The sequence below is a fragment of the Macaca thibetana genome, chromosome 6, assembly GCF_024542745.1.
Source record: "Macaca thibetana thibetana isolate TM-01 chromosome 6, ASM2454274v1, whole genome shotgun sequence".
Taxonomy (NCBI): domain Eukaryota; kingdom Metazoa; phylum Chordata; class Mammalia; order Primates; family Cercopithecidae; genus Macaca; species Macaca thibetana.
In genome coordinates, this window is record NC_065583.1 from 54,291,910 (window position 1) to 54,314,107 (window position 22,198).

General features: G+C 40.9%; 3 protein-coding genes across 6 annotated transcripts in view; 1 reads left to right on the plus strand and 2 right to left on the minus strand.

The window, feature by feature from the left end:
• Positions 1-22,198, plus strand: part of C6H5orf63 (chromosome 6 C5orf63 homolog) — a 471,154-nt gene that overhangs the window by 196,384 nt on the left and 252,572 nt on the right. The window lies entirely within an intron of this gene.
• MEGF10 (multiple EGF like domains 10) overlaps positions 1-22,198 on the minus strand; it is a 396,429-nt gene that overhangs the window by 143,481 nt on the left and 230,750 nt on the right. The gene's annotated exons all lie outside the window — the stretch shown is intronic.
• Positions 20,309-21,223, minus strand: LOC126957652 (40S ribosomal protein S2-like). Its single transcript, XM_050795767.1, has one exon. The coding sequence runs from the start codon at positions 21,058-21,060 to the stop codon at positions 20,359-20,361; it is 702 nt and encodes a 233-aa protein (XP_050651724.1). The 5' UTR covers positions 21,061-21,223; the 3' UTR covers positions 20,309-20,358.

Consider the following 22,198-nt stretch of genomic DNA (forward strand, 5'->3'; position numbering starts at 1 on the left):
AAATGACAAAAGAAGGCAATTTCCTTGAGAAAAGACAAGTCAAACTTTAAGGAGAAAGAGGAGCAAATATAATTCTCTGACATGTAGCAGGGTACTTGAGCATCATCAGAATCTTCAGTCTTTCCCTTTTCATGATACGGGGAGGACAGGGAGGGACACTGAGAGGAAGCCTGAGTACAGGCAAGGTCCCTCTCTCGGGAAGATCCTCTTCAAGGGTGTCTGGAGCAACAGTCAGAAGGATGCTAACAGATATTCTGCCCCCATCACTGGCATGACAAGGGGCACCTACATGTCATCTGCTCTCCTATCTCTGGGTCATTAACCTAGCCTTCAATTACTGCGACACTCACTATTAGGGCATAGATGAGCAATCCAAGTTAAGTCTTGCTTTCCTCAAAGGTCAAAAGAAAACCCCATAGAGGAACAAAGACCTTATGAGGAAAAGAATTTCTATAAAACCAAAATCTTAGAAAATATTCCTGTCAACTGAACCTATTCAGATTCCATTAAGGCAAGCATGAGCACACACATGCATAAACACACACACACACACACACACACACACACACAGACCCTGAGCATTCCTCTAACAGGATACAGAAATTTGAGTTTTTAACATTTACTTGGCTCCCAAGAGTTTCTAGAGCAATACATATGTCCAGAATCCACAGAGCTCTTGTGTAAGAAATAATAGAACAGAATGTTAGCGTTGAAGGCCTTCATGGCGTCCAATCAAAATCCTTTCATTGTATGGATGAAATAACAGAAGGTCAAGTTAAGATGACTTGGCCATGATCACAGAGCTCATTTGTAAGTGGCCCAACACTGGAACCCAGAACTCAGTTCTCTTAACTTACAGTCAAATCACCTCTCCATCAGGTAAAAACAGTCACAGTCCTTCTAAAATAACACTTCACCTGTGTATTGTAGCAATAAATGCTTCTTGAAATGCAAATTCACTAAAAGTTAGATACTGTAAGAGACTAAGCTACTTTCTGGTCAAAACTGAATATGTGAATTGGAAAGTACAAAAGATATTTCCACATTTACACTGTACAGATGTTTTGAATAATCAGTGACATTTGTGACTCAACTGCCATTCTTCCCAGTGGACTCAGTTCTGAACCACTAACCCAGACCAGGAAGCAGAGTGACCACAGGTATCTCACAGCAGGCATTGCCACAAAAGAATCTGAACACATTTATCCTCATGGTTTTAAGCCCACATCGTCAAAAGCTTTGAAGATTTGAGGCAAAATGCGAGGAAACTGCTGAGGAAGTATAAGTAGGTGAAAGAATGTCATTATTCAAAGCTGCATTTGGTCAGGATATTCAGGAGAAAATGCTTGGGCAGCCTCACCTCCCACTTCCACTTCCTCACCAATCGCATATGTATGCAAATATACGAAGCCACAACCCAAACCCCAACTTTATGACTCTTAAAGCGGGGCTTTGTTTTAGTAGATAAATTGCCACATGCTGAATTAGCAACACCACTTCCTGTGGTATCTAGACTGATCTTTCACTCAATAAATGACCCTGTCTGACCCTAATGGTTGGAGAACAATCTCATATTGTTAGGAAAATCAAGCGTCATTCTCCATATTACTTCCTTCATTCACATCATCCATAATTATCTCTTCTAATTTCCCTGTGTCTTCTGGTTTGTCCTTCCCTGCCATTTTTAGTGAAATTCAGGACCTGATGCCATGGGGACAGGTGGAGACAGTGACAGGGGTAAATTCTAGTCTAATGCAGCATCAAACTGATCACTGGCAGGACATGGCTCCCTCTCTTATTTCCTTTTCAGAAACATCAGTCAGGAAAGCAGCTTTCATGGCAAGCAAACTTATAATGAGAGTGATTTTTCTCTTTGCTTTTCTTATAAACCTCCAGAATGCCTAAGATTCTTCGACTTTTGTGTGAACATAGCCTTTAGCCGAAAGCTGGTCCAATACTCTAATTTTACAGATGATGATGCTGTGGTCTGGAGAAATTAAAAGTGTGCCCAAGGTCACAAAGCTATTTTCTAAATGGCTTCTCCTTAGGCCACTATTGGGCCAAAATTCAAGATCCTATCAGTTTGTCTTGCCCAATAATATGAATTGCTACACACAAAGATAATAAAGATGCAATTACTTTCTTTCTGTGGCTGATGCCACTGTTAATAGAGTACAAATATAGAGATAATTGGCCCTAGGGTGCTTATAAAAGTTTAACAGTAAAAAATTGATTAGTTGGCCAAAGACTTTCATAAGGCAACTTGTGAATGCTCCTTTTCATTCCCAGGAGGAAGAGCTCGCAGTGAATTATGTCTATTCAATCTATGCATCAAAGGAGCAGATCAGATACAAGCATGGTAGAAGCTTTGCCAATGGCCATGTGAAAGAGCTGATGGAAGGTAAACTGATATCTCCTAATTTCCTCAGTGCAATGATGCCTTCTTGGTTGTCTGTAGTATCCTCAGTACCTAAAACAGCATCTGGCACAACAAATGAATGAATGAATCTAAACAACAAAGACATAGAAACGCATCCACTATGCAAATCTGAACAAAACATTTAAGAAAAGAAAAACTAGTTTAAAGAAGAAAAGCAAGGCCAGGCACAGTGGCTCATGCCTGTAATCCTAATACCTTGGGAGGCCTAGGCAGGTGGATCTCTTGAGGTCAGGAGTTCAAGACCAGCCTGGCCAACATGGTAAAACCCTGTCTCTACTAAAAATACAAACATTAGCCAGGCATGGTGGCAGTTGCCTGTAATCCCAGCTATTCGGGAGGCTGAAGCAGGAGAATCACTTGAACCCAGGAAGTGGAGGTTGCAGTGAGCCGAGATCACACCAGTGCACTCCAGCCTGGGCAACAGAGCGAGACTCCATCAAGAAAGAAAGAGAGAAAGGAAGGGAGGGAAGAAGGAAGGAAGGAGGGAAGGAAGGAATGAAAGAAGAAAGGGAGGGAGGGAGGGAGAGAAAGAAAGAAAGAAGGAAAGAAAAGGGTTTGGAACAAGATTTGGAATTGGTGAGTTTGACAAATAAAAGTTTATTGAAAAATGTTTATTTCAAGTCACAGGTTTTTCAGGAATTAGCAATTTTTATATACCATTGGGCAATTGTGCATTGCTTGTGTGTCTTAAAAATATTCTCTTTTGTTATTTTTTAAAAGTTCTGGGAGAAGAGTTTGAGTTTGCTTGTTTGTTTGTTTGCAATCGGGCATACATAGTTTTACAACTTTTATAGGCTTAGCAGCATTTTAGTTTTTCCTCCCCTCATTCTCAGTCAATTATGTTTGATCTGCTTATTGGCAGTGTTTTTCATTAACTTTTTTTTTATGTTTAAGTCAATTTTTCAATGGCAAGATGGTTGGAGAGTTCTCATCTCTTACTTCATGCATTTTTAAGCTTTGTATATTCTAGGATGATTTTACAAATTTTTAAAGCATATCATTTGGCTACTTCATCTGCTTTTCAAAGTTCTTTTAGATTCATTTTCAGCTAATGATGCCAACCATGGCTACTTGGTATGGTCCCATGATTTAAAAGTGTTTATCATTTTTTATCTTAGCAAAAACTTCTATCAGGGATGAGGAAATGGCCACTTTTTTGTTTGGGTATTCTTAAAAACGTCATCAAGTTTTTATCCCTCAGTTTGACTTTTTACTGTAAAGATAAAAAGGTGTGTCAGTCAGGTCACTCTGCTATAACCAAGTGCCATAAACCGGCTGCCTTAAAAACAGCAGAAACTTATTTCTCCCAGTTCTGGAGGCTGGAAGTCCAGAATCAAGGCGCTGGCAGATTCAGTGTCTGGTGAGGGGCCGCTTCCTGATTCACAGATGGTGCCCTCTCCTTGTGTTCTCACATGGTGCAAGGGGCAAGGCAGCACTCTGTGCTCTCTTTTATAAGAGCACTAATCATACTTACTGATCACGTTACTGAGAGCAAAATTTCAAAACCAATGTCAAGAAACGCTAACTTTGACTAGTTTTTCAGTTTGATCAGTTCATCCTTTTTACCAATCAACTCAATTCCTCCTCCACAGTGTCACCAATGCTTTAAAAACACAAGTCAGGACATCACACTCCCCCCCCCCGCCCCATTTTTTAATTATACTTTAAGTTCTAGGGGGTACATGTGCACAACATGCAGGTTTGTTACACAGGTATACATGTGCCATGTTGGTTTGCTGCAGCCATCAACTCGTCATTTACATTAGGTATTTCTCCTAATGCTATCCCTCCCCCTGCCCCCCACCCCATGACAGGCCCCCATGTTTGATGTTCCCCACCCTGTGTACAAGTGTTCTCATTGTTCAGTTCCCATCTATGAATGAGAACACAGGGTGTTTGGTTTTCTGTTCTTGTCTTAGTTTGCTCAGAATGATGGTTTCCAGCTTCATCCATGTCCATGCAAAGGACGTGAACTCATCCTTTTTATGGCTGCATAGTATTCCGTGGTGTGTATGTGCCACATTTTCTATGTAGAAAGCTGAAACTGGATCCCTTCCTTACACCTTATACAAAAATTAATTCAAGATGGATTAAAGACTTAAATGTTAGACCTAAAACCATAAAAACCCTACAAGAAAACCTAGACAATATCATTCAAGACATAGGCATGGGCAAGGACTTCATGACTAAAACACCAAAAGCAATGAAAACAAAAGCCAAAATAGACAAATGGGATCTAATTAAACTAAAGGGCTTCTGCACAGCAAAAGAAACTACCATCAGAGTAAACAGGCAACCTACAGAATGGGAGAAATTTTTTGCAATCTACCTATCTGACAAAGGGCTAATATCCAGAATCTAAAAAGAACTGAAACAAATTTACAAGAAGAAAACAAACAACCCCATACTCCCCTTCTTAAAAGCTTTTGAGACCTTGCCTTTGAGGTAAAATTCAAACTGGCATTTAAGACTCAAGATATCTGAGTCCAACCTCATCACTCAGCAAACTCATACATATGTCACCTGAACAATTCTCAGGTACTTGAATTTCCCCAAACATTAGAGGTTTTCACTCCTCTGTCTTCGCCCATGCTGTTCCTTCTTGGAATGCCCTTAACTATCTGGTCAGCTTTAATTCTTACTCATTCTTTAAGAATCAACTGTCATTTCCTCTTAGAAGAGTTCCCTGGCTAACTTTGTTATTCTTCTTCCTTGCTCCTGTAACACCCTGAAACATCCCAAGAGTAGCTGATGTGTTCTTTGTCAGAGTAGTAACACAAACCACACCGCTCATCTCTCCACTAGCTACCAAACTCCTTAATGTCAGAATGGTACACTGTTCATCTCTACATGTTCTTGGCATTCTTGAATGAATGCATGGCCCATAGGAAAAATAAAGCTCAGAATATGCAAATCAGTTGTTCTGGAACCCTGAAATCATTATTCTTAATATCTAAAAGGCAGAAATGGAAGGTCAAGATTATCTCATTTAATTGCTAAACTATACAACTGCAGTGGAAAATTCTAGAGTTGAAACAAAATGATTGCAATACTAGTGATTATAAATATGTAAAAAACATTGAAAGTTTTGTTTGGGGGATATTTGTTTTAATTAGAAATAAAAAAAGGATGTAGTCTCTGAAGAGAACGTATGGGAACTTTCAAGGGCTTAATTAATAGTTAATCATTCTGTAAATTCATTTAAAAGCTTAAGGCTTTCTACTCATTAGCCTTCCTGTATTCTCAATAACTGGATCTGGTCAAACATGGCTGTGTTGGTCATGATTCTTGCGGGCCTGGTATTCATCTCAGCTGTGGACAAGGTGAGGCGACTATGAGCATACATTTGAGAGCAGCAAAGGGAGCATCCAGAGGGGGTTAGGAGCCAGGCAGCAGAAGCCAGCAGGAAGTAACAAAGGCAAGATAAGGAGGCAGAGCAAAGGCACAATGGCACCAAACTTATATGGCAGCCTTTCGCTGCACTAAAGCCTCTTTTGAAGTGTTGCATCTCCATTGATAAAAAGCGCAATTCCTGGGGCCTGCCTGTGTGGGCTGGTACAGGGACCCATTTCAGCAAGCTTCACCAGAAAGAACAATGTGTGGGAATACCCTAGAATGAACCTTCAGTAATTAGCAGATTGCTATGGTCTACAGCAACTGAAAGACTGCTCTGCTTCAACATGTTCTTGAAGTGTTAGATTAGTACGGTTTAGAAAAGAAAAAGATTTTTGTTATAAAGTGATTCAAAATATATGCTTGAAATATAGACAGAAAGAAAAAGGGTTATTTTGTTTTGGTTTTTTTTTTTAAGACAGGGTCTCACTCTGTCGCCCAAGCTGGAGTGCAGTGACACAATCACGGCTCACCGCAGCCTCAACCTCCCAAACTGAATGGATCCTCTCACCTCAGCCTCCTGAGTAGCTGGGACTACACACACATGTCAACGCACCTGGCTAATTTTTGTATTTTTGTAGAGATGGGTCTCATCACATTGCCCATGCTGGTCTTGAACTACTGGGCTCAAGCAATTCACTTCTATCAGCCTCTGAAAGTGCTGGGATTACAGCCATGGGCCACCACCCCTGGCAAGATTCATATATTTTTAAGTTTTAATTTTGAGAGGTAATTAAGGTCTGTGATGGTCTTTGATGAAGGTCACATTGTAACCATAAATTTTAAAATATTTTCATGGGCCTCAAATGTACATAAGTGTTATACATTACCCAAATAAGGCAAAAATTTCCTTTATGCACAGGTGAGCATAAATGCACACCACATATAGTGTTAAGAATATATACATAAATAAACTGGAACATTAATATCAAGATAATTACAGTTTTCTGGGGAAAAAACCTTTAATTTTAAGCAGGTTCTGATAACTCTTTAAGGGCAATTTGAACTAAGGAAGCTAAGGTATTTGAACTAACACTGTGAGTTCTGAACTCAGCAGGGCCACAAGCTTTGCAACCTCTGACATTTTCCTTAATCTTTAATCTCTTCTGCTCTTGTCCTCATCAAATGTCATTCCCCTGTTTCCTTTATTATAAATTCTCTCCCTCAACTCCTATTTTTTTAAGATTCAAAGTCTTTAATAGCAGTACCTTCATGTTACTGCAAATATTAGAAACAACAGCAGCCAAAAGCACTCAAAATTAAGTGCACCCCATCACAATGAATACAATCATTTCCTTCTTATAAAGAAACAGTTTCCATAAACTATAATACTGTCATTTGTTCAAGATTTTAAACTTCCTAATCATTTAATTTAAACAGGAAAAATAAAATATAATGAATTTAAACTATACATGAAGAATATCTCAATTGAAGAATCTATGAAGGGTAGAAATAGTTCCTGCCTGGAATATATTTTTCCTATCCTGCTAATTTGAAAGAGCCTATGATTCATTTCTAAAATTCCCTTAGTCCAACATGTAAGCCTCCCTAATTGTCTGAAATTCAAACCATTACATAAGCTTTCTGTCAACTTACTTCTCTCTTTGAAATAATTTATTTTCTCATCCAAGATCTACTTAACAGTGTGTTCAGGACATAAGTAAAAATTCTCTAGTCTTTTCACTGGAAATTGCATAGAAATCTCTAATGGAACCAACTCTCCCCATCCTTCATCTGATATTTCTCTGCTGCCTTGGGCTGCTGGTCACCTTTTGATGTAACCAGCCCCACTTCTTCAACTAGACTGTTGGGTCCCTGAAAGCAGAGCCCATGGTTTTATCTTGTCTCCTATTCTACTTCTCCCTGACTTCTACTTCTCTCCCCATCTGCAAGAATATAATAGAGGATCAATATACGGTTGCTAAGTAAAACCAGGATCTATAAAGTCATGAAACATTAAAGTATTTTGAGCACTTGAGGAGAGTCAAGGGATCATATCCTGTGAATCCCAGACAACCGATCCAGAGGGGTGAGGTGGGAGAGAAATAACAGAGTGGGATCCATAACTGGGGAGAACAGATGCCTCACCAGGCAGCCTGGGTAACTGAGAAACAATCCCTGGAGTGAACTATTCCGCCAGGAGGTGGCGCTTCAGCTCAGGGCCACCCTTGGTTGGCCAATTTTCCACTTCATCTTCAAGTCATCTCCCCCAACTTACAGAAATATCTCCCTACCAGCAACGGAACCGGAACTAAAAGGCGAGGTGTATCATCCCAGAAAATCTTGCCCTTCTTAGGAAAAGATATAAGGAAATTATTCTGAATCTTATTTAAAGAAAAGCTTTACTTTTCCAGCAACTGCATAATCCTGAGGGAGGTGTCTGCCTGACCACAAGTCTTCCTCAATGTATCTATCTGGGAGTTCTCACTTTTAGATACAAGGTGTATATAGGGGTGGTTTCTTAAAACATATATTAACGTGGCAAAATCTGAGTCTGCACATTGCTGATTTTACATTTAGCAAGAAACATGTTTGACATCAACGGAGGAAAAGGTTGTCTGAATGGACAAAGGTAGTAAAAAGTGAATTGTAAATATTAAGTTTCAGACGAGAAAACAAAATGAAGTGCCATAAAGCTTAGTACTGTTTTTATATGTGTCCGTGCATATAAGTGTGCACAAATGTTAAATACACACAAATTACTTTTTTAGGCTAATCGGATGAATAGGTTAAGTTTATGCTTTATTAACACAAGAATTGAAATTATAATTAAATCTTGATTCTTCTCCATAAATCATATGCTTCATGGGTCAGGTTAAGAGAGATAAATTTAAGAATCTAGTCAACTAAATATTCTGTTGGAGGTACCCTGAAAACTCAGAAGTAGGCATTTGGAGAGAAGATAATAAAGCAATAATCTTACAAAGTGGATCTATGGCTACATGAAATTAGAAACAAACAAAAATAATAATCTCCAGGATATAAATGTGGCTTCCAAATCTACACTATCCCGTAAAGCCATGTCAGAAAGACAGCCATGCTGTCTTTCCCAAGAGCCCCAGGGTCACAGAGAACCACACAATCCAGGAAGAGCTAAAGAGAAAGTTTTCAGCCATATATTCTTACTGTCGAGAACATATACTTTTTCTACCTGTCCCAAGTCATTAAATTCTTAGATTAATATCCTTTAATGATGAGCCAGATTCATGTTCATCATTTAAAAAGAAAGAAAAACAACCTTAATGAAGACATTTGCCTTAGAAACTGCCACAATCAAAGACAGACCTTTTCAGATGTAATTAAATTTTTTTCAAGATAATTTACCTTATTAAAATATGGTAATTTACCATGGTTTCAGGTTATCTGAAACCTTTCTAAGATTGAAAGCTATAGTTAATTTCTTGCTATAAGCAGTATAATTGAACCTAAGAGAGTCAGAGAACATTTTATATTTACAAAGGCACATAAAAGCTAAAACTGTTTTATTTATATCCAAGGTACTTATAAGAAACTGGGTGTTCCCCAAGATTCTGCATATGGTTTGGTATTGGAGTGCAAGGGGCAACCCAGAAAGAACATAACTGTCCTGGCTAAAAGGATCCAACCTTCCCTCTGGGGCATCCTGCTGATAAGAACTTCAGAAGGAAGTCCTTACAGAGATGTAAGTTTTTACCACATCAGTATGCCCGATTCAAAATTCTGTGCGATTGGGGGTTTAATGAAGCACTTTGTTATTCTCTGAAATAAAAATGAAAAAATAGAGACAGTTCTTCAGGCTTAATTACCACATCTGTTATTAGGCCCTTTACTGTGATTGACTGGAGTGTATGTTGGACATGGTGCCAAAAAGCTCCCCATAAAAGCAGCTTCCTGCTCACTGCCTGAATGGCATTGGTCTCTGTTACGACCAGGATTTCTATGGCAAACAAGCAAAGCCTGGTGCCCACAAGCCACTGTGCCAGCTGAAGGCACTTTTTCTTGGTGCCAGTTAAGATAGAAGTGGGGCCTGGGCTGCTTGCTCTGACTTCCGTCCTTCTCTGCCTTCTCTCCTTCCTTCAAACCTGACCATGCTTCCCTGGAGACCATGAAAAGGAGGCACAGTGAGAGAGGAAGGAGTAAGGCGAGTCAAGTTGGGGGCTGAGCTGTGGTTTTGTTAGGATGCCTACTTGCAGACATTAAAATTAGGAATTGTGATGGGATGCTGCCGATTAAAAGCATTTCCTAGCTCCTGTGGTAAATATGACTTTTTAAAGTGCATGCAACACTGAGAAGCTGGCTTCTCTGGATATCTAGTCCCTTATGATTGAGGCCCTATGAATAAAAATGATTCTTTTTGAAAACCAATACCAAATGAGATTTCAGAAATTTAACGTTGCATTCTGAAACATGCATATTAGAGAAACTTATTGCCAGCCTTCCTTGACATCAGTAAAACTGTTCTCCAACTTCTGCAAGTCTACACATAGGCAAGTGACGGATCTACTAATTAAACTACAGTTCATTTGAAAAGAGTTGTCTTTATGAAGTATGTCATCATTCAACTTCTTAAAACTGCAAATTCCAGACACAGCTCTCTGTATTCCCGAGTCAAGTTACTGTGCAGGCGGCAGCACAGGGACAATTATTGGCACACAAAACCGTTCTTCATACCAGATGTACAAGCATAAAAGCAAACACCTCACATCTGAACACATGCTGGGTAGGAAAATACTCAAATACTCACCTAACTCAAAACTGGCTGTCTAAAGGAAACAGCAGCCCCATGGCTCAGAAGTCCACAGCTGTGACATAAGTAATGAGAAAAGACTAAAACTTATATAACATTTAAATACTTTCTTCTGGAACCACCAAGTGTAAAGAAGAATGTCCTTCAGGCTGTCTCTGTATTTAGTTTGCTCTTCAAGATGAGATTGTATGAATTTGTGATGTACTCCCCAGTTGCTTTTTTATACTAAGCAATATCTATAGTGTTTTGGATGTGTAGTTACTATTAAATGGTGATTTTGTACACAGAATATAATCCAGAAATAATAATGTGTAAAGTATGAGAAATTGGCAAGGAGGAAAAGGATTTTCAATTAGAAGGGTTTTACCAACACTTAATAAAAATAAGAGGAATATATTGTTTTCTAAAAAAGAATGAACATTTATAAAAAGTCACTGTCTATACACTTGGAGAAGTTTCAGGTATGGAATATTATGTCCTTGGGAGGGGGACTGAGGTTCCTTAGAGGTTCACCTAGGGGTCAGCTCACTTTTCAGCAATCTTTCCAGCCTGAGGACAAAAGGAGGGTGCTTTAGGAAGTAGATCTCAGCCTTCTTAGACAAAGGGCAGTCCAGTTTGGTGTCACAGACTCCTTGCAAGTCATAATTGCTAAAGAACCCACTCATATGCCCCAGACTTTCTGAAACCTGCCCTTTCTCTCCTTAGCCCCTATAGTACAAATGATTGAGGCTATTTTCACACTAAGCCTTTCCCTCACTCCCTCTTTTCTTTTTATCCATAAATGAGCCTTTGGGATCTCCCTGAGAAGAAGAGAAGAGAATGATAGAGCATGGTGAAAGTGGAATCAACCAATTCCCAAGTAATATAAAGACCACTCTCCAAACAAGTAAAAAAGAGACATCTCAGGGCAAAATCCCTTCAAAGATAAATTTCTACAAGTAATGGTTTTTGTGGTATTACAGAGAAAGGAGCTATCCTTAGAAATATATATATCTAAAAGCAATTTGGCAATGATTGTTGCATATGATACTAAAAGCACAAGCAATAAAAGAAAAACAGATAAACTGGACTTCATCAAAATTTAAAAATTTTTGCAACAAAGGACACCATCAACAGAGTGAAAACACAACCCACAGAATGAGAGAAAATATTTGTAATACACGATGAAGGATCAATATCAACAATATAAAAGGAACTCCAACAACACAACAATAACAAAACAGACAGGCTAATTAAAATATGGGCAAAGAACTTGCATAGACATTTTTAAAAACAAGATATACCAATGGGCAATATGCACATTTAAAAAAGGTCAATATCACTAATCATTAGGGAAATGCAAATGAAACCATATGAGATAACTTCACACTGATTAGGATTGCTATTATCAACCCCTTCTCCAAAAAAAAAAAAAAAAAAGGAAGAAAAAGAAAGAACAAGTGTTGGCAAGGATGTGGAAAAATTGGAACTTCTGTGCACTGCTAGTGGAAATGCAAAATGGAGCAGCCACTGTAGAAAAACAGTATGGTGATTCCTCAAAAATCATAGAATTACCATATGTTGCAGCAATTCCCCTTCTGGGTATATATGCCCAAAAAAGAATTGAGAGCAGAGAATTGAATAGATATTTGTACACCAATGTTCATAGCAGCACTATTCACAATACTCAAAAGGTGAAAATGACACAAATGTCCATTAATGAATGAATGGATAAACACAATGTGGTATATACTACAATGGAATATTATTTAGCCTCAAAAAGCAATGACCCTGGCACACGCTACAACTTGGATGAACCTTGAGGACATTATTCTAAGTAAAATCAGCCAGTTACAAAAGAACAAATACTGTCCAATTCCATTTATATGAAGTACGTAGAATAGTCAAATTCATAAAGACAGAGAGTAGAACGGTTGTTGCCAGGGGCTCTAGTAAGAGGAAAATGGGGAGTTGCTATTTAATGGGTACAGAGTTTCAATTTGGGATCATGAAAAAGTTCTGGAGATGGACGGTGGTAATGGTTTCACAACAGTGTGAACGTACTTAAAATGCCACAGAACCATACATTAAAAATGCTGAATTTTATGGTATGTTATGTGCATTTTACCACAATATTTCACAAAGTCTAAAAGTAAGCTAGTATTAAGGAGTAAGTAACAGATGTCTGCCCAAAAGGGTGAGAACTCTTGTTTACTTCTTTTCACTACTCATCTACATGATTAAGACAGATATTCATGAATTCTTCCACGGATCACAAGGACCACACATGGACTGGTAATAGAGTTGCTAGGACTTGAAAGTGGAAGGAGGAAAAACATAATAACAACAGTGTGATCCTGTGTCAGCCTGGTCTCATCACCCCCTTCTCCTCGGGCCGGTGTCCCAGAATTTTACCTCTCGGTTCTGCAGAGCTCTAAAACAGATGGCAAGCCCTCCAGAACCCACACACAGAAACCAACATCGAGCAAGTTAACTTTCTCTTAACTTTAAGTACACGGAAACCAAAAGGGCGTCAAGCATTTTGAAGCCACTGTGCAATGTCAGAACTCCAGCTCTCGACGACAGCCTGCCTGAATTCAAACTTTGATTTGCTTGTTGAACTTGGAATATCTTAGGGATCTGGACCTGTTTGTGTTCCTTACTTTCTCAGAAAAGTTCTAAGGAATTTGAGGTTTTAAAGGAGCTTGTCTTTCTCAATTTCAATTCTTATTTCCCCAATTTGGATTTTCTGGGTCATAACAAAGTCACTTTGCTTTTGGGTTTTATTTTTCTCCTCTCTCGTAATTGCTAATGAAGTTAAGATTACAAAAAACAATGCTTTTTGAGTACAGAATGCAGATCTCAAGCCCTCCTGGCAGGTACTCCCACAGACCAGTTGTTATTTATAATACCTATCGGGAGAAAAGAGCTTAAAAGATCAAGTCATGCTGCACTTTCCAACAAAGCAGGCCACAGCTGTACAACGGACTGTGAGCAACTGCTCCATGAGGAGACAGCGAGGCTTCTGTTTTCCTACAGGGTCTGCTCAGGTCATCGCATGTGGCATGGATTAGAGTCCCGGGGCTCTACTACCCCATGGAGAAGGACCGGGGTTTACACACCACACTCCTGAACCGAAGCTCTGTGCCATCAGAGTCTCTTGGCAAACAGAAAACAGACTTTACAAAATTTTTTAAAGCCAACAATTTCCTTTTTTTTCAATTTGTAAGTTCAAAATAAAAGAAGACAGCAACATTAATTTTTATACATGTTCACAAAGATCTATCGTGGTGGGGTGGAAGAAAATATCTCCATCATGGATAGAAGAAGGTTTGGATTTGGTCTGAAGTTAGTGAAATTTTGAGACTATGCTGAAGATGTATTTGAAGAGACATATCTGCAGAGTTCTTGAGGCTGTGCCCTCACCATGAGCCAAGGTAGAGGAAGAGCACCCAGGGAAACAGCCGCCCCACAGATATTAGATATTAGTACTCATCCTCCAAATAAACACTTTCAGTCACACAGTCTTATAACTTCCATTTGGTGTGCAGCTCCGTGACCAGGTGAAACGGCTAGCCCAGGCAAAGCTGGGGCTCTGCTGTAGCTTCTGCCAGTGATGAACCCTTGCCCACTCCATTCCCATTACTCAGCTGCCACCCCAACACCCCAGAGATGCCCCCAGAGGCTCCCTAGTCAAGTTCACAGGGTTGGGAAGGGCCTTTTTGATCTCTTTGTCTTGTGAAGAAAGAAACTGAGGCACATAAGAGTTTTCTCAGGTGTCTAACATCAAATGGTGTGGCAAAGCGACAACTCAAGGCAAGATCTTTAGGTCCCAGAGCCAGTATTTTTTTTTTACAATTCTGGGTTATCTAACAGAACTCTAGGGGAAAAGTGTTCTTCTCTCATCCTGGAAGCATTTTTTTATTGTTGTTTCGTCCAAGGCCATGCCAAAGCAAAACAAAACAAACATTTTCATAGATGAGTGACACTAGCCTTGAAATCTGCATCACTGTCAATGCTTTTCATTTGCTCCAGGATTAGAAAACATTAAAAAAAATTACCTCAAGTTGATGCAATTCTAAAAGCAGGCAGCTAAGCTAGGCTCATGAGTAATGCTGGAATCTCAAACTCGACTGATTCCACCACCCCCCACAACCCAGCATAAAGTATCTTTAAGATAAAACTTGAACTGAGTCAATGAAGCGAAACCTCCTAAAAGCAAGTCTCTCCTTAAGTAGCTCCGCTTCGCCTGGACTTCTTTCCTCTAACCATGGGTTCCACATTGGGCCTTCAACAAGGAATCTGAGGCCCAGCGCTAACCACCCGCGAGCATCTTCGCTTAGCTGCCAACAATGCTGGGCCACAGTGAATGGATGGGACGGCCACTGCACATGGCTCTTTCTTCTGGGGCACAGCAGTCACAGCCAAGCCGTGAGGCCCAGTCCCCTTCTCATTTCTGTAAGTGCACCATGGAAGAAGGGCAGGGTGGTTCCCAGCATACGCTAAAAGAGTTTTGCTCTACCTGGGGTTTGACTTATGCTGGATCCAAATCCTAGACAGATTGGGAAGCTGCTTGTTTTTTTTTTAAGAACTGTTCCTTAGAACTCAGTGACAAACCTTCCCTGGCTTCCACAGACCTTTCTTCACTCACTAACACTTTGTTCTGAAAATCTGCCTGTCAGGATTTGGTTGCCATCCTTCTCAGCAGTGACATATTTACCATTAAAGGAAACGGGGCACAGTCAGCCACTAACCCATGAAAACACTGTAGTCTCTCTTCTGTGCCAGTGAGTGAATCCACACACCACCGGGGCCCTAATTACATGGCCTCATTTTCGTAAATAGCACAACCTGGTCAACAAATGAAAAACCGTCTTCCAAATTCTCCAGCTAAGCAGAAAACCCCTTAGGTTAAGCTATAAGAAACCCTCCTTGGGTGAAGAGTTAATGTCTCAGTTAATGCCTGCCACACCTAAACTCTAGAAAAAGCCAGAAAGATCAAAGTCCTGTCCTTTAGGGACAGAGCTACACGTAAGCACATGCTTGAACTTCCATAAGCAGATTTAGGTGATCAGTTTCCGAAGATATTTGGCTTCCATAACAATTCAATATAATTCAATATCTTCAACCAAAGATGATTGTGCAGGGAGATGACAACTGGACCTAGACAGCTTATACGATATTCATAATCATAAAAATCAGATTCTATAGCAGCCATGGACTTCAGTGAGGCACTCTAAACCATCCCCAGTGGCTGCACAAACAAAACTACAAAGCATCATTTACATACTGCCTTGGAAGGAAAGCAAAGGACTTTTTTTTCCAGCCCTAGCTTGGCAGAGCTCCACATCACAAGCTTTTTTGTTTCTGTTTTTGCTTTGTTGTTTTTTTTAATGGCGGAAGAAAAGTGCCTTTGCTTCAGGTTGGCCTTCACCAAAATAAAAGTGGACCATCTGGCTTAGCTATAGTGAGGAACTCTCCACACCTGAATCCTTGGCTGGGCTCAGGCACCGTCGTCATTCTTCTGGAAGCAGGATCTCTTCTCCTGGGTGCAACCACCTCACATGTCTACTAGCCCAGGTGAAGTGTTTCCTCACTGGCAGGCCTCTGCTGCTCAGCCTCCCCTCACACTTTCACCCCCTCCAATCTGGGTGCGTCCTATGAAAACACAGCTATGAGGCCAATTGTTCAAAAACTAAAAGTCTGAAGTACAAACTGTCCAGGCTCTTTCTTTACCTCATATTCTCCGACAATGGTTCTCCCTAACTTTTGATCTATTTCACTGCTCATTAGCACCTCCTCTAGAGGAAAACTGGGTCTTGGGGGAATTTTAACCAACCAATTTTGTAACCTTTTGGCCTCACTAATATATGGTAGGAGATGAAGTCAACATTATCCATTTAAATGAGTATTAGGACTGTGGGTTAGGTTCAGTTTATCATGTTATTCTTATGTCATCACAATTCTGAATAATCTTGAAATTAGGTCCACAAATATTCTTTTAATGCCTTGGTCTGCTCAGGCTGTTAACAAAATACCATAGACAGGGTGGCTTAGCCAATAGAAATTTATTTCTTACAGTTCTGGAGGCAGGAAGTCCAAGATCAAGTTCCTAGCCAATTTGGTTTCTGGTGAGGGCTCTCTTTCTAAATAGAAGACAGCCGCCTTCTCACTGTGTCATCACATGGCAGAGAGACAGTAATCAGTCTCTTCCTCTTCTTTTAAGGGGACCAACTCCATCAAATTAGGACCTCACCCAACAACTTCATTTCACCTTAATAACCTCCTAAAAGCTCTCCTCACATAGTCACATTGAAGGTGAGGACTTCAATAAATGGATTTAGGGGGTGGGAAAGGACACAATTCAGTCCACAGCTCTATGCTTAACCATTTAGGAGTAGAAAGGAAAATAAAATTGATTCTATCTGCTCAAGGAGCTTACATTCTACAATCAATTTATGGTACAGATTGAAGGGCCCTCAAAGCTTATGCAATCTCTTTACACAAGCTCCAAGGCATCCTTCTTAATACACTCATAAGAACACACCTCCAGGCCAGTTGCAGTGGCCCACCCCTGTAATTCCAGAACTTTGGGAGGCCTAGGCGGGTGGATCACTTGAGGTCATGAGTTCAAGACCAGCTGGGCCAACATGGCAAAACCCCGTCTCTACCAAAAAATACAAAAATTAGCAGAGAGTGGTGGCAGGCGCCTGTAGTTCCAGCTACCTGGGAGACTGAGGTGGGAGAATCACTTGAACCCAGGAGGCAGAGGTTACAGTGAGCTGAGACCATGCCACTGCCCTCCAGCCTGGGCGACAGAGGGATACTTTGTCTCAAAAAATTAATAATAATAAACAAAAAAAGACATACGTCCTGATAGTTGTTCTAGTTGGTTATTTCATCCCAGCTCATGGAAAGAGGCATAGAGGTACAGAGAGCTGAGGAGGCCCATGGCCCTTATGATGTGGTAACACAAAGAAATTAAATTCAAACTCTGGCTTTCTCCAGAGGGAGACTAGATGTGCTAAGGTCTGGTCCCCTGTCAGGTTCTCTCAGGTCAGGATGCTTCAAAAGACTTCTTGATTCAGGGTCTAGAAGGAGCATTATCTAGAAGTTTCTGCCCAAACCAAGACCAGGACTGTGATCTGTTGGAAAGAATTTTGCAGCTTGCCTCAATTAGGAAGGCAGAGTTTGTATGCTAATTAATTCAACAAGTTCAATGTCCCAAATCATACAGCATATTAAAGAGAGCTCAGACCTGAGATACAATAAGCCAAGATTCTGAAATAGACTCACTCCATTAAAAACAGAAGTGACCGAGACCAATCCTTGAGTAGAAATTAAAAACTCAGATACAAAAAACAAGAAAGCCCTACTGAGCATTTGCCACATGCCAGGTACTATCCTAAGTCCTTTTCATTTATTTTCTCAATTAAACTTCATAACAGCTCTGTGAAAGAGCTACCATAATTATCCCCTCTTAAATTATAAGGAAACTGAAGCATAGAGTAAATGGCTCATGGCCATACATTTAGTTAACAACAATCAGAAGCCAGGATTCAAAGCCAAGAAATCTGATTCTAGGACCCATGCCCCACTACATTCTAACACATCCACCCCTTAACTTTTCAACTACATTTGTCCACTGGACATAGAAGTCAATGCTTGAAATGTGTACTAGAATGCAACTCCAGGAGGACAGGAAATGTGTTTGATCTTAGATATTGCCCTGTCCCTAGCATAGAAGATTGCATGGAGTATAATGAGGGCTTAATCAATATTTACCAAATAAATAATGATGGGTTGTGTTACAATTAGTGAAATTACTGCAATAGTCTCCTTATTGTCTTCCCCATTTTATTTCATTTTCTATTCTTATCATCAATGATAAGCCTTTGCTATCTACTGCCTGGTGAATTTAAGCACTGGCAGCCAGCTTTCCACGACTTCCCTGCTTGGCTCCAACCTATACTTCCAACCTTATTACTTTTTTTTTTGAGACGGAGTCTCGCTCTGTTGTCCAGACTGGAGTGCAGTAATGCAATCTTGGCTCACTGCAACCTCTGCCTCCTGGGTTCAAGCAATTCTCTTGTCTCAGCCTCCCGAGTAGATGGGATTATAGGCACACACTACCATGCCCAGTTAATTTTTGAATTTTAGTAGAGACTAGGTTTCACCATATTGGCCAGGCTTGTCTCAAACTCTTGACTTCAAGTGATCCACCCACCTTGGCCTCCCAAAGTGCTGGGCTTACAGGCATGAACCACCACGCCCGACCCCAATCTTATCTCTTGATATTCCATTATACAAATCCTTTAGTCTGGCCATCCCTGCTTGTCCTTGCCCATACTCCTCTCCCTCCCCAGGGTTGTTCATTTCTGCCACTGGGCTACTCTCTCCTCTTCTGTGATTACATGAAGCTCACTCATCTTTCAAGGTCCCATCTCTTCCAAGAAGCCTTCTCTGGTCACCAAATCTGGTGCTCTCTCCTTCTGAGATGGATTCACTTGGAACGGATTACCTGCTTCCTCCTCCTTTCCTTTCCTCATAAACAGACTGGCAAGGTGCTGAAGGCTGCATCTTGCCATTTTTGGTATTCTCCTCAGCATGCAACAAAGGCTTGTCTCATAGCACACACATGACTAGGGGTCAACTGATCTATGCAGATACATCTCACCTAAATGCAAACATCTGCTGATTTTTTGAAATAATTTTTTTAACCTTTAAAAAATTCACATAACCAAACATTCATCATTTTAACCCTGTTGTGCAACCATCATCACTACCTAGTTCTGGAACCTGTCCATTGCCCTAAAAGAAAAAGCCATTCCCATCAAACAGTTACTCCTCCTTTCTTCCTTCCCCCAGACCCTGGAAACCACTAATCTACTTTCTGTCTCTGTGGAGTAGCCTCTTCCAGATATTTTATATAAATGAAACCATACAATATATGGTCTTTTGTCTTTTTTCACTTAGTATAATGTTGCTAAGCTTCATCCATGTTGTAGCATGTATACTTCATTTCTTTCCATGACTAAATAATATTCCATTATGTAAATATATCACATTTTGTTTATCCACTTATCAGTTGATGGACATTTGGGTTGTTTCCACCCAAAATAATAGTTTTGGCTGTTGTGAATAATGCTGCTAGGAGCATTTGTACATGAGACATTGTTTGAACACCTGTTTTCAATTCTGCTGACATCTTACCAAGGAAAAACAAATTCATTCACTAGCAGCCTCATCCTAATTCTACAGTTAAGATAAATAACTTTTTGTTTAGTAACATACTATCTTAAAAGACATTTATGCTTATAAGTAAATTTAGCTGTTTTGTATTCCAAAATATCGTAAATTCCTTATAGTTTATGCCTTCTATCAGAGACTGCATTTTCTAACATCTGCATTTAATTAATAGAATCTTATTTAAGCATCTGAATGATTCTTTCATAAGAAGCAGACCTGATTCCTAGATGTGTTAATTATTCTTCCCTATTTTAACATTATTTGGTGTTAATAACTAATATATATTGAGCATTTACTATGTGCCTACCACTATGCTAAATGCAACCATCTTTGAAGTATATGCTATTATCTTTTCACATTTGATGAAAAGAGGCTTTAGAGAGCTTGAGTAGCCTGCCCAAAGTCACCAAGATTTCAATGATAGAGAAGGGATCCCAGCGCAGGTTGTCATACCTCATACAGTAAATGACAAGGGCAGCAATAGACCCAGAACATCAGAATCTTGTCTGTGAACCCACAACTTTTTTTTTTTTTCAGGCTTAATTCACTTTATTTTTCTTGTATAAAAACCCTATGTTGTAGCCACAGCTGGAGCCTGGGTCCGCCGCACAGAGACCCTGGTGTGGGTCTTGACAAGGTGGTCAGTGAATTCCTGATAGGGAGACTTGGTAAATACAGTCTCCTTCCAGAGGTCGGGGATCAGGTAGCTGTAGATCTTAGAGATGGCATCAAAGGTGGCCTTGGCGAAGTTGCCCAGGATGGCAGTGCAGCCCCGGGCTGAGGTATAGCAGTCATCGATACCAGCCATCATGAGCAGCTTCTTGGGCACAGGCGCTGAGACGATGCCAGTGCCCCTGGGTGCAGGGATGAGGTGCACCAGCACAGAGCCGCAGCAGCCTGTCACCTTGCAAGGGACGGTGTGGGGCTTGCCGATCTTGTTCCCCCAGTAGCCTCTGCGCACGGGGACAATAGAGAGTTTGGCCAGGATGATGGCCCCACGGATGGCGGTAGCCACCTCCTTGGAGCACTTAACACCCAGGCCAACGTGGCCATTGTAGTCCCCAATAGCAACAAACGCCTTGAACCTGGTGTGCTGGCCAGCACGGGTCTGCTTCTGCACTGGCATAATCTTCAAAACCTCGTCTTTGAGAGAGGCCCCCAAGAAAAAGTCAATGATCTCAGATTCCTTAATGGGCAGGGAGAAGAGGTAGATCTCCTCCAGGGACTTGATCTTCATGTCCTTGACCAAGCGGCTCAGCTTGGTGACGGGCATCCACTCCTTCTCCTCCGCCTTGCCTCCGCGAGCTCCGCGACCTCGGCCCCGGCACCGTCCACGGCCGCGACCCCGGCACCGGATGCCACTGCCAAAACCTCCGTGGAAGGCACCGCGGTTCCCCACCCCAGGGCCACCAGGGCCTCCGGCCCCCGCCCCCCGCGCCCGCCCCCACCCCACCCCCCGCCACTGCACCAGCGTCATCCGCCATTTGGTGTTTTCTCAGAGAAGAAGCTAACCCACAACTTTAATCACATGAGTTTGTGTAAATCAACATCCAACTTGTAAGTCCAATGACCAAAATGAAGGGTACACATTGAGTACTCAGACCTCTCATAGATGTGCTGCACCCATTTCAAAGCGAAAGGCCCAAATTTTCTTTCGGAGAAAAAAAAAATGCTCCTATTTTCTCCATTTGAGTCTACCAGCTCCATATTATAAAAGCAAGCTGGAATGTTCTATCAGTACAATGACTCATGACTCACTTTGGTGTAATGTATGCAGCGCCACATTGGATGGATGGCACATGGATGGCAAGGGTCTTCTTAAGAGGAAAAGGACAACAGGTTGTTCTGGGACTGGAAGCATGGGCTTGCAGGTATTGCTCCTGTGGCTCACTGAGGAGTCAGAAAGTGTCAGTGGAAATGAGTGACGGAGATAAGCCAAAGACTTCACCCCCCCATATCAACTCATCCCAGTTACAGAAATTGGAGGGAAACAAAGCATTCTACTATTAGACTATAAGAGAGATGTCATCCAAAGGTTCAGGAAAACATCCATAATCTGTAGAGTCTTCTTCTGATTTCTCCTGACAGATTAAAATGAATGGGAGGAGGGTGGAAAGTGGGAATGAAAAGATTTGCTACTTGGCCAACTCAGAGGGGTGCATTTGTTTTAAATTCTAAAGAGTGGGGCTCTGCTAACACTATTGATCTCTTAGGCACTGGATTCGCTGCCTAGAGAAGTAAAGCAATCACCTATGATGGTGCTAATGCATTGCGTTCTGACACACAGCTCTCTGGCTATAGAAGTTAGGGTGAATTGATGGGTATTTAAAGCTCTAAGCCCTCCCAGCTGCACCAGGATTCAAATTATGTGAGAGTTTCCAGTTTCCCATCATGATAGATTCTTAATTCTA